Source organism: Aplidium turbinatum, chromosome 4, assembly GCF_918807975.1.
Source record: "Aplidium turbinatum chromosome 4, kaAplTurb1.1, whole genome shotgun sequence".
In the NCBI taxonomy this organism is placed as follows: Eukaryota; Metazoa; Chordata; class Ascidiacea; order Aplousobranchia; family Polyclinidae; genus Aplidium; species Aplidium turbinatum.
The window spans coordinates 40,383,596-40,396,287 of NC_137475.1; the positions used below are offsets into that span (position 1 = coordinate 40,383,596).

The following is a 12,692-nucleotide window of genomic DNA, read 5'->3' on the forward strand; positions in this document are numbered from 1 at the left end:
GTTCGTTTGAAATAGATCTCCGCAATTTCAGAATTTTAGCTGGAATGTTAGGTCGATGTTGTTGTGTCTAGGTGCATAGCAAAAAGTACACCCCTTCCCCCCGCGCGCTAGGATGAATCATCCAAGCAATTATGTCTTGCGCTACAACTAATATTTTTGCAAAATTTGTATTTTTTACCTGATTATTAGGGGAAGCCATCGCCCTTTATCCTCCTCCCTAAATACGCTACTGTATGTAGTTGCTTTTTCCTAATGTAAATTTACCTTCAAGAAGTTGAAATCCCTTCTCTGTCTGCCTCAACCATACTTGCAATTGTTTCTGGTTGTTTTTTTGTTTATTGAGTTAGTGAGTTGGGATAAAAACCTGATTTTGTATAAACTTATAATGGCTTTAACAACAATAACTTAAATCCGTGGTCAGTGGCGTACGCAGGATTTTCTCAAGGGGGGGCCATTAACGGTAGCGTAGTCAGGAAATTTGGAAGGGCGGGTTTGACGACCGGCGGGCGAAGCCCGACGGCGTTTTCGCCTAAGACGACACCCAGCGGCGGGGGGTCTGGGGGGCCTCCCCCAGAAAATTTTGAAAAATTATCAGGTCAATTGTCACTTCATTGTTTCGTAAATGTTTTGTTAGCAAACAAACGAAAGTTTTCGTAATCAGCATCTCTTTACGAAACAACGGTGCGTGTCTACTACACTGCATAATAAAGTATCGGTTTTACACTGACGTTGCAGAAATGGTACAGCAAAGTTTGCACTTAGATATCTTCGGCTCTTCACACATTTAGAACATGTGCTTACACTGGTATGTTCTAGCATCACTACGCTATACTTTAAGACAATTTTTGAAATTATTTGATTGAATTAATGCATATTGAAATAAGACTAACAGAATGCGCTCAAAATGCGTGAAAAGTGTCGTAAAAGAGCGATGATTCTAAGTATAAAAAAAATATAATTTTGTAAAATAAGGTTTTAAACACTTTATTTAGACTTCGTATACCCTTCTGCAGCTGTATACCCAGTTTTGATCTGGTATACACTTGGGTATACATTACAGTATACCCGGTTGAAAAGCACTGATTTAGAGTTCAAATGACAAGAATATTCATTTTTTACATAGAAAGTTGCTTTTGAAATGCGTTTATAGGGGCTCAAAGTAGGCGTTGCAGCAACGCAACGTCAGCGGTTCATGGGTTCTCTGATTGTCGCCTTTGCCGCGTGCCGGGAGCCGTGGTTTGTGGAGACTATTTGCCATTGTTTTGGGTTTCATTTCATTATTGAAATAGCAAGCTAGAGGAATGCCAATGTGTACCACGGACACTAGCGTACGCAGGGGGGGGCCATTGGGCCATGGCCCCCCCCCTTAAGATGTTGTGTGACGTCACGACATTGAAAATGATGCTTTCAGTCTCTTTATGCTTGGGAATGATGCTTTCAGTCTAAAAAACCTTGCCTAATTTTAAACAAAACTGAATTAAAAGAGCGAGTTTTGCCAATACCAAACATTCAAACATCTCAGCCAGGAATTAGCAACAAGAAAACGTAGAGACTTAGCTTCACTTCCGAAAAATGCCGAAGAAAACATGATCTTATCCTTTTGCTATGCCACCTAACACCACCATTTTACAGGAATATTCATACCCACATTTTTGTTGAAAATGCTCTCAGAATGCACCAAATTCAAAGTAATTTTTCAAAATTTTCTGGGGGAGGCCCCCCAGACCCCCCGCCGCTGGGTGTCGTCTTAGGCGAAAACGCCGTCGGGCTTCGCCCGCCGGTCGTCAAACCCGCCCTTCCAAATTTCCTGACTACGCTACCGTTAATGGCCCCCCCCTTGAGAAAATCCTGCGTACGCCACTGACCACGGATTTAAGTTATTGTTGTTAAAGCCATTATAAGTTTATACAAAATCAGGTTTTTATCCCAACTCACTAACTCAATAAACAAAAAAACAACCAGAAACAATTGCAAGTATGGTTGAGGCAGACAGAGAAGGGGTTGTAGGAAAGCAGTGAGCACCTACTCTTGTAACCATAAATAAAAACCTGATTTACCTTCCGACAACTGAAGTAAAGAAGTTATAAAGTATCTAAATAACGAAAATTGACAGAATTAAACGAACAAGAACTAACTTAAAGACTAACAAATTTAACCGTATCTGTCACTGCTTCCTTTTGGCGTCAAGAGTTACTGGCCGAGACCATCAGGTCTACGTCTCTCTTATTGCTAATTACTCCGTCGGCTTACATCAAATAACAACGGGAAAAAATATGCCCTTGGTCAAAAGCCTTATCTATCACTTCAATCAATTTATTTCGCAAAATATATTCGTGATTGTGTATTTTAGGTAGAAAAGGTGATAAAGACTCGGTTTTTGACCTATTTTCGCCATTTCTTGGTCAAATTTCTCAGTTCGCATTTTATTTTGAAAGTCTTCTAGCATAGAACACAGAATTTCATCAATTTTGTTTTTCCGTTTCTGTGCAAACAGTATTCCATGCACTTTTTGCACTACAAAGCAATTTGCGCGAATAACAAATTACCTCCCTAATTATTGTCTGCCAGCAAAGGATGACTCATCGTCAGCGTGAATGTCTGAACTGTTGTAAAATGCCATATGTGAAAGTAACTAATGGGTTGGTGTCCATATTTACGTCGATTCCACGTCAAGTAATGTCGAATAATTGTACATAACACTGTAGCAATTATTTTCGACTTGGATAGGCGATAGCGAAATTCTTTAGTCAAAAAATCTCATCTTAGATAAATTTGACATTAGTAGATGTTAAATCAACACAACCTCTTCATTGACTTGCATGGCTGAAAGCGTTTTCCGCAAGCTAAGGAAATAAGCTCAATCATTTTGCAATACATGTAGTTTCAACTTCTGTTCATAAACAATACATTATGAAAAACTACTCAAAATTGATGGATTGATTGACTTGGTCAAGGACGTTGTACTTTGGTCAAGACATTTAGCTACTTCAAATAACGCAACGCACATAAACTTCAATCCGAATGAATATTTGTATTTACCTAGATTATAATTCACTCTAATGTAAAAAGTACGTTGTTTTTCGTTTACTTCGTGTTTTTAATATTCTGTATGCTAGAATAGAGCAAGCATGTGATTACGGAAAATATATCATGTTTCTTTACATTGCACTATTTGCATTGATACAATAAATTTAATCCAAAGTTGAATAAAATCGTGTATATTCGATGTTTCAAAGCGTCAAAACAATTCAATTACTTTGCAGTGAAAATCATTTTCTTCTTCGATAACTTGCTAAAATTTGTAATAGAAATTTTATTACTTACCCAGCTAGCAAAATCCCCCAATTTTAAATCCCCCAAGTTGATTCAATGGAAAAATGGGTGATTTTTCTAGCTGGGCAGGCACCTATCTAGCCAGCAAAATCGGTCGTTGTTACATTGATTCAACGTCGTCGGGCGTTGAATCAACGTAAAAACGGCTGATTTTGCTAGCTGGATAGACATTGCCTGCACTATGGCTAAGCTGCGCCACTGTTTTGTCCACAGACAATGCGTAGTTTCAACTTATAGTGATGATAAATCTACGAAAATATGTCGGATGCGGTTGGATGCGCACGTTTGAGCAAGCGTTCACTCAACTTTTTTACAGATTGTGTGAATTTGCTTTTTGATCATCGCAGTTAGCTCGAATTCGGCAACTTGTTTATAAACCAACAAAAACAGGGAAAACACGTCGGAGGGAAATTTATAATCAAAAGAAAACCTCAATGAAATGAAATCTATTACACACATTAGTTAGAACAGAAGGACTTTTGGAGCATAAAATATGGGATTATATGATATAAAGTAAAACGAATATAAGGGCCAAACTACTTATAAACATTTGAATCTAAACGTTTCAAACAAAGCGGTTTTTATCGTCTGTAGAATAATAGAAATGGACTCCGTTTTAGATCAAATGTTTACCAATATTTTGGCTCATAGATTCCTGTTGGGTAAAAGAAGTTTAATGTTATAACAACGTTTCGTATTCTTCAGCCTGGTTGACCCGTTCATTCAAATTACACTCCACTTGGTAACATTAATCGCGTAGGTGTGTTGATACAATGTCTCATGACGTTCCATCAACACAAAATCAGGCCATTTTGTACACTGGCAATACAGTGCGCTCAGCTAATTCACGTCGCATAAATGGCAGACTATAAAGCAGACTTGCAGTATACAGTAATGAAATATTACAAGTGGAGCAAGAGTTTTCTGAATAATATCAAACACTTCTTGGCCAAATATTTACAGCATCACTGCAACTCAGTTCACATAGTTTTGATGACCAGAATGATGAACGACTGACTTGAATAACTTATTTGCACGAGGGGCACAATTTGTATGCGTGTTTTATGCAAAGCGGGCTGGAGCACTTTTCACAACAATACACTGTTTTACCAATTTTCTTTCTTTTTGCTGTATATCCTGTACCTCTGATTCCGTCTAAACATGTAGAGCATTGCTTCTTTGAGGGTTGAGGTTGCTGATCCAACTGCGGAGGATTAGGCCTAATACTTCTTCCTAGGTACGACGCCATCGTCTTCCGTAAGTGATCATTGAGTGTTGGCGTGTTATCTAGACGATGCGACATGTGAGGCTTTATCAACGATAGAGCGAGCTCCCAACCTTCGAGGAAGCTTTCGTCTGCTCGTGCATCTGCCAATTGCATCCCTCTATTCATATAGCTAACCGTCATTGCGTTTACTCGAGCTACATCTAATAGATAGGAAAAGGCTGACACCGTCCATTTTGATGATTTTGGTTTGACAGAATAAAATCCCATCTTTTGGTCGACTACATCTGTACCACCTTTCGTAAAATCGTAAAATGTTATGATAGCTGGCTTCCTCTTACCGTCATCTTTAGTTACTCCTAGAATAGGAGTCATGGTTGAAAGTACCAGGACATTTCGCTTTGCGGAAGATTTCGGCTTGACCACGTAAGATGTAGCAGTAAGATGAGGTTTTGATTCTTCCCAATAAACTTTTGTACTGAGCGGTTCTCTATCGATAAGAGAGCTTATATCGCCAACACCTTTCCTGGCGGTTTGCCACGTTCCCACCAACGTGATTCGTTTCATCCACAGCCATTCTGCCAGCTCCAGCGATGTATAGAACCGGTCAAGGGAAATATTACGCCCTTCTAACGAGGTCGCTTGCTCTAAATTATGCACAAGAGTGCGAACATATTCTAAAACATTGCTCAGGTAATGTGGTCCTGGATCTCCAGTTGGTTTTCCTGCATATGCAATGGACGTATATGTGTAGGGTACACGCGCACTGTTGATGCTTCTAAATAGCAATCCGTATTTCGCTGGCTTGTTTCTATTGTACTGACGAAATGCTACTCCCACACGAGTAGCATACAACGTTTCGTCTAAAGACAAAAAATCTTCTGGAGTAACAACTGCCGCACAGTTTGTAATAAAAATTTCAAAAATTTCTCTCATTGCGGCAAATCGATCGCTCTTCCAACGACGGGTTCTGGATGACTTGTCGTCAAATCTGAGGTTGGCCGACAAGAATTTAAATCGATTCAACGACATTGTTGCAGCAAATATTGGATGGCCATACACATGAGAAAAAGAATGCTGAATTCTGTGAAAGGTATGCTTCAGTAACCCTCTCACGTACCATAGACCAATAAATGCTTCAATCTCTGTCGCATTAGTTTCCATCAAATATGGAGCACGCCAAGATACTCGCTGCTCATCCGATATCTTTGCCAATCGTTCTCGAATGCTTGCGTTGGTGCTTGCATGGCCACCTAAAGATACGGCCTGATTTGTCACATTTTGCAGAAATTTCCAGGTTTTTCTAACTTTGGGCGAACGTTTAAATAAATTTTTCTAAAAGTTAGATTTTTACGCTTTCTTTATTCTTTTCCCCAGATGACACAATAGGTTTTAACATTCTCACATGTTGCAAAACAAAGAAAATTTGATTTCGAAGATTTTAGTCAGACTGTTAATTTTCAATAACAGTCTGATTTTGCGTATTTCAACTTACTTTTTCTCATTTGCTACTGCTTCCCCAAGGCAACAAAAAAGTTTTTTGTCATTAGGAAACCGCAAAAAGTAAAAACATCTCAAAAAATGTCAGTCAAGCACTAGCAGTAGCTGTAATCAAAATCTGCAAAATGTGACAAATCAGGCCGCATTTCTAGGTGGCCATGGTGCTTGCTACTATAATGTAAATTATTTCGACAGTGAAAAAATTGCGCCAGGCCGCGAATGATGTCATAGCGTTTCTATACGGAAGATTGACTCCAGGAGTGTTATGAATAACATTAGCTGAACTTTGTCTCCCTATTCTTGTAGGACGATTAGTTGTCCACACCACACTTTCTTTAGTTCTCTTATCAATTACAACCGAAATTCGCTCTTCCTCTTGATCAGGACATGGTTGAAAATTGTCTTCGTCTAGCGCATTATCCACCGAATTGACGACATGATGCCTCCGCTGCTGCGATTGCCTCGGTCTTGCAATAATTACCTCCTCATCACTGCTTTCCCCCGACGTTATAGGATCGTTTTCGCCATCACACAACGGCAAATCCTCGTCACTGTCGGAAAAGTCTACTTCATTTTCGTCCTCTATGTTTGCAAGTATATTTGCAGCTTGAATAGCGTTATAAGTTTCATTCGAATTTGAAGCCATTACAAGGTATCTAGTTTTGTCCACCTGGAACATTCAATATTGCTATGACTAAGTGCTGCTAATATGCATTTATCTCATTGTAGTTCTAAATGCTGGCATTTCCACAACAATCAAATTTCTAAGCATAATGTATTCAAAGAATCGATTTCGCCATAGTAATAGCATCTTCAGCTAGCATAATTATGTAAAAAAAATTTATTGGTTAGAGTTGAAAGCACATTTATATTTAAATTTAAAATGCATGAAACAAACAAATAAAGCAAAATGTATTATAATGGTAAATAATTTTTTATCAAACAATCTACATAATTTCTGGTGTACATTACTCTGCATGCATATTATTCTATCCTCAAATATAACAGATTATAAATTTTCAAACAAAACACTGTAAACCTGATGTTCTAACTGGATTCTAACAGTGAAATTAAAGTGGCACAAAATTTTGAAAGAAATATATAGGCCAACTGTAATGGTCAGATCATCTATACTAAATCTTCCGTTTATGTTGATTCCACGTTGGTAGATGTTCGATTGTCGGGACAAAAACAAACTGTTCCAGCCAGATACAAGACGAAGTTTTATCTCTAATCGTTGTAAGAATTATATATTACCATAGTAGGCTAATGTAAAACTGACGTAACACTGGAACAAATGTGATGTCGTAACAATAACAGCGTGAATGTATTATGGGTTGAGTTGAGTCATTCTCTACGGCGTTTATAAAAGTTCAAAATACTTTATACTTCTATCACCACACGTTGAAGAAATGTAACAAGAGAAAATGATGCGCATTCTCTTGTGCCAAGCCATGGAGGCAAGACCAAAATATCGCGTCGTTGGTCAGAGACCGACTCCCCATGAAGAATGGAATTTTAGCGCTGTCCCAGTTTGAATGACAAACACAAAATGAAACCGCACGCTAATAGTAAACTGTCAATCAAGCTATTGAATATCGGCAAATCTCTTGCATTTCATAACTGGCTGTGACAAAAGGTTTATTGTGAACTTCACAATTATCCGATACCAACATAATCGGGATTAAAATTTGGGGCAAGAAAAAAAAGTAAAAGTCAAGAAATCTCAGGTTTTTAGCGTCACTGCTTCTATGTGAAATTGCTGAATTAGCAGAGGGCGAGACCATAAGGTCTACGCCAGTAACAGATACGGTTAAACTTCAATCAAGGGGTGGTCAGCACATCCCTCCAACGAAAGGACTTCAATAAACTTTAATTGTGTTGTAAACTGAAACCCTACTGTAGCCTAACTGTGTATAATAACTTGTGTAAAGTACTGTATTGTTTGTCAAGATTATAACTCGGAGAGCGGTAAGTTCTTAATTAGTGTTGTTTACGCTGTCCATTACGTTACGTGTGTCGCTATTACTGTGTGTAGGCTAAAGTGTAAATTCTTAAATTTGATAAATGGAAGGTGATGGTGGCCATCCGGTGTCTTGTACGTTACCCACTGGCAGTGGAACAGGGGACGCTGCGTATGGGGATGGTACTTCGGACCACCCAGGCGTTGGGCAGGTGTATCCTCAGGGGGTTCATGGCAGCCTTGCCCATGCTGATTACACTGCAAAAGCTGTGCTCAGGGACGCCAGACATAAAAAAGAGAGGTGTTGCGGGGGTTGGAGAATTAAGGAGAGGTCTCTCCATGGTACAGGATGAAGTGTTGTTAGAGCGGGCCTTGGTTGGTATGGCGGAGGTAGAGGGCGACTTTGGAGAACTGTTAAAACTGGCGAATAAACTGAAGGATAGCACTATGATATCTGAAGCTAGAGAACAGGTCAGAACAGAAGTTGAAGAGTTAAAACAGGCTTTGAAACAAAAGCAATCTCTACCGTATCTCTAGTGAAACAAAAGCAAATCTCTAGCGTATCTCTAGCCAAACAAAAGCAAATCTCTAGCAGTTACGGTCATGTCAATAGCTAAACAACACCCAGTGTCTCCAGGGGTCGTTGCCGCCGTTCCAAAGAAGAAGAAGTAATTGATATCAGGCTCGAAATGGAGAAATTGTAGTGGGAAAGACAGAAGCAGGTAAATAAAGCCAAAACTGAAGAAGCCGAAAATGAAATGCAGATCAAGGCAGCCGAACTGAGAGCAAGGCAAAGTAAACTTGAGCTGTTTTCACAATGTGGATCGGACCAAGGGTCTCAGCATGAGCCACGACGCCCTACGGCCAGTTGTCTCGGAGTCACCGATCACATCCCTACCGAAATAGAAAAGGTCCAGAGGTGGGACGCTGTCATTGTCAATCCGCCTGGGAGATCCCAAGACACTCATGGGGCCGCTGGCATAGATACCCAACTTAAACAGAGCAAGGTTAAACGGGAGAATTCATTGGAACCGCCAGACAGAGAAACCCCCTAAGAAAGCTGTTTTCCGGGAACGCCCTCGCAAACAAGGATAGAACCTGGACCAAGATCATGTTTTGACAAAAAGCTGTGCAGGGATATCTATAACTACTTAGTAGTTATAGATACACCTGCAGCTGTAACTTACAATGCATTGTTTTTACTTTTCATATACTCTGCTTGTCTGTTTATATGTGGCGCTATTGAAACAAAATAATAAAATAAAACAAAATAAACAACATAAATAAATTGATTTGACTTTCTTGTTGGAACCCTGAAGGAGTAACGTGATTGTGAGGTCACAAAAAACCTGCAGTTATTTTTTCTGACCAGTAGCCGAGCCATGGATGAGTGTGGTGTTGAGCGTCTTTATACACAGTGAAAATTCCTGACCTGGGGCTCTGCTCCACATCGGAGGGTTACGGTATTCCAGGGTACTCAGCAGGGATTAGAATCTTTTTGACCTTATGTGCGGGGAAACTTCCTTTCTTCCCCGTTCTTTCATTTCGACCAATTCTAGAAGCCCAGGAAAAATTATGGTAGCCGGGTGATGTAATTCTATCACCTACACTCATTGCTATTTCTCCATCTAGCGGATCATGTTCTTGTATAGCTTCGAACACTTGGCTGTGTCCTCCGATGAAGTGATACATACTGTCAACAGAAGCAGCATCGTAGGTTCGGTCTGCGTCGGCTTGCATCAGCGCATACACAATCCTTCCCACCTGCGAGGAATGCCAAGTTAATCATCGACCGCTGGTTATAGACCTGTCAGGTTGGCGCATATATAGAAGCAGAGTACTTATTGTCGCTGTCCTGTGTTTACTTGTTTGATGAGCTAGAGCAGGGGTGAACATCTACTCACCATCACGGTCTGCATAAATTAGGTTTTTGAATGCAATAAAGCAAACATGATAAAAGCAGCAGAATTAGGCCATAAAACCATGATTTTTATTAAAAGACAAATCTAACATATTTTGCGTCTAACGAAATAAACTGACACAAAGTAGCCTAAATTATGTTTGAGGGAATATTTTGAACAGATTTAGCAAACAACATAGGTGATTGATTGAACAAGCATAGTATTTCTTCTGGAAAATTGAAGCACATCTGGCACCACTTTACTCTGAGCACACACTTTTGCATTTTACACTTTCAAATTATATTTCTTTTCTGTAGCAGGAATCTAAGAATTTTTCATTGTTACCACACTTAGCCTATTTGTCATGTAGCCTACTTCTGCTATAAAAGAAGAGATTGCCAGATGTTTGCCTGAACATTCTACACAAAAAAAGACGTGCCACATCATACAGCGCTCTTACATTCGATGAATACGTTCCGACAAAGAAGTCGCATTGGGACAAGAGGATGACGTCACTGATGATGTCGATCAACCCGCTGTTGGTAAAGCGGAACCGCATTGTCCGATTAGCGGCGCGAGGATCGTGAATTATCGTGTAGTTCTTGTATCTGAAAGGAATCAAACTTTCACTCAAACCGAGGTAACGGCGGTTCCGCCTCGCGGTCTCGAGGGACTCGCAGAAGAGGAAATTGTGTTTCCTTTAGTATTCTTACTTTTTAAACTCGTCGATCACGTGAGGCTCATCGGTTGCTACGAAAACCCGTCTGGTTGCCATGGTATTCGTCATCATGTCGTGTCGGTCGAACCATTCACCGACGTGGCGCATGTATTCATCCACGCCGTGGTACTTCGCTTCTTTGAGTCGTACTTTTTCCGTCCGACGTACGTGCACTCTGCAACGTCACAAACTGTGTTTTCAACGGACGTCAGACCACGAGGCATGCGATAACGCAGCATGTACATTTCAGCCACCTACTGTCCAAGTCAGCAAATAAGCTTTTCATCGAGCATCCTACTTATTTGGTAATCTCTTGCTAAACTGAATTTGCTGACTTCTGACATGCCAAGTTTCGGCCTGCTGCTCAGTTGTCACTTGCTCAACTGTCATTTGCTCAGTTGAAATCTGCTGACTTGTAGGAGATTCATTATCAATGACGTAGTTATCACATGATTATGACGTAGCAGGAGGTCACACAATGTACGCACCCCACAATAGGGTGCAGGAACTCAATCGTCCGTTTTGTTTCGCCGACCATTTTTAACACTCCGGGTTTGAATCGCATCAAATGTTTCATGATCTGGCCGATCCACCAAACATTTGGGTCGTCATGGCAACCGCTCAATCGTTCTGAAAATGCAACTTATTGTTAAAAGGAAATGAAGCGAAATAAAGTTGCCCGCTATTTTTGACAAAATCTTTGTGAGGTGTTTTCGGATAAATGAAAGACTGAACTGCACAAACTTCACTTTAGTATGATCAGTCCGTCTGTAACACTGACATGGGTAACGGAATAACATCCGAAACGTGTTGACTAAACATGTGTTTAGTCAACACATATTAGGCTTGGTACTTTAAGAAAGGTGTGTTCATTTTAAGAGGTGTCAACCAGGCTTCCAACGTAAATGTTTTTTGTTTTTGAAACTTTATCCTCGGACTGACAAAGCCCTGATAGGTTATTCCTGGTAGTTTCACATACTTGTAGAGTAGGGTGGAGTGAAAATAACTTTTTCGCGAAATTCAAAAACATAGCCCCCTAAAAAGTTGCTTTTGTTCATGAAAAACACATTTGTTAAAAATAAAATAAAAAAAGTAATGTCTTGGTGAAGCTCAGTCCACAAATCAAAGATGGCCGCCATCTTTGCTTGAAACTACAGTAAATTCACCATAACTTTGCCAATACTTGTCCAATTTTCATCATATTTCAAAAAGCTTTCCTCGTTCATGTCATAAAACACTAGAAATACATATGATGACAGCGTGAGCAAATTATGACGTCACCAAATCCAATATGTCCGCCAAATTCAGTTTTTCACATTTCCTATCCATGTTACACACTTTTTTTTCGATTTGCTCCAACATTTGACAGTTATATGGTTAGCCTACGCTTTCTTCTGTCGTGGGTACGATTGTTCCTCTTGATAATAGTAAATACAGATGGAAGCTTTATTTAGTATAGTATTCATTTGGAAATTAAAAGTACCTTCAATAATTGCAACAGCGTAGGATAGGTCGTTTAGCCGTTAAGCCCGTTGAATTAACGTTTCCAGTTCACGCCATGTGGAGGCAGTCCTACATGTGAACCTTTTAGGGGACAAACCGGGGATGGAATACGTTTGTTGCCCAAGGGCATTCTGGGAAGTCAAAGGGATATCAATTTCACCCCAGAATGACCTGTTCAGTGTAACCTTTACTGAAATTCTAAACTTTGAAATCAGTCTTGCTGTCAAACTTTGGCATTTTGCGCCTGCTCTCTAATCGAGCCCTGATGAAATTATCTCTGTTATCTTCTCCACAAACGGAGCCTGAAGCCTCTGTCACAAGCTTAACATGGCGTTCCACAGCCTGGTTATGACCGGGGAAACTTTCAACTGTGAGAGGATTCATCGTGAATGGATTTGTTTTGATCATATTAATCAAATCTTCATTGCTAATGTTCTTGGTGTGGGAAGGTTCAGTGATATCTTCGGTCTGCCAGTCAATTATTTTTATACAATTCCTAGCGTGAAGGTTCAAGGTTGGCACTCTAAAAACTCGCACTGTACTACTGCT

At 39.9% G+C, this 12,692-nt stretch overlaps 1 protein-coding gene across 1 annotated transcript in view; it reads right to left on the minus strand.

The window, feature by feature from the left end:
- Positions 1-6,816: 6,816 nt before the first annotated feature.
- Positions 6,817-12,692, minus strand: part of LOC145769163 (alpha-(1,6)-fucosyltransferase-like) — a 28,086-nt gene continuing 22,210 nt past the window's right edge. The window contains exons 7-10 of the mRNA XM_082580755.1: positions 11,129-11,270; positions 10,636-10,815; positions 10,383-10,530; positions 6,817-9,785 (exon numbers count right to left, since the gene is read on the minus strand). Coding sequence (XP_082436881.1) covers positions 9,480-9,785; positions 10,383-10,530; positions 10,636-10,815; positions 11,129-11,270 — 776 coding nt within the window. The 3' untranslated portion in view covers positions 6,817-9,479. The remainder of the gene's footprint in view (positions 9,786-10,382; positions 10,531-10,635; positions 10,816-11,128; positions 11,271-12,692) is intronic.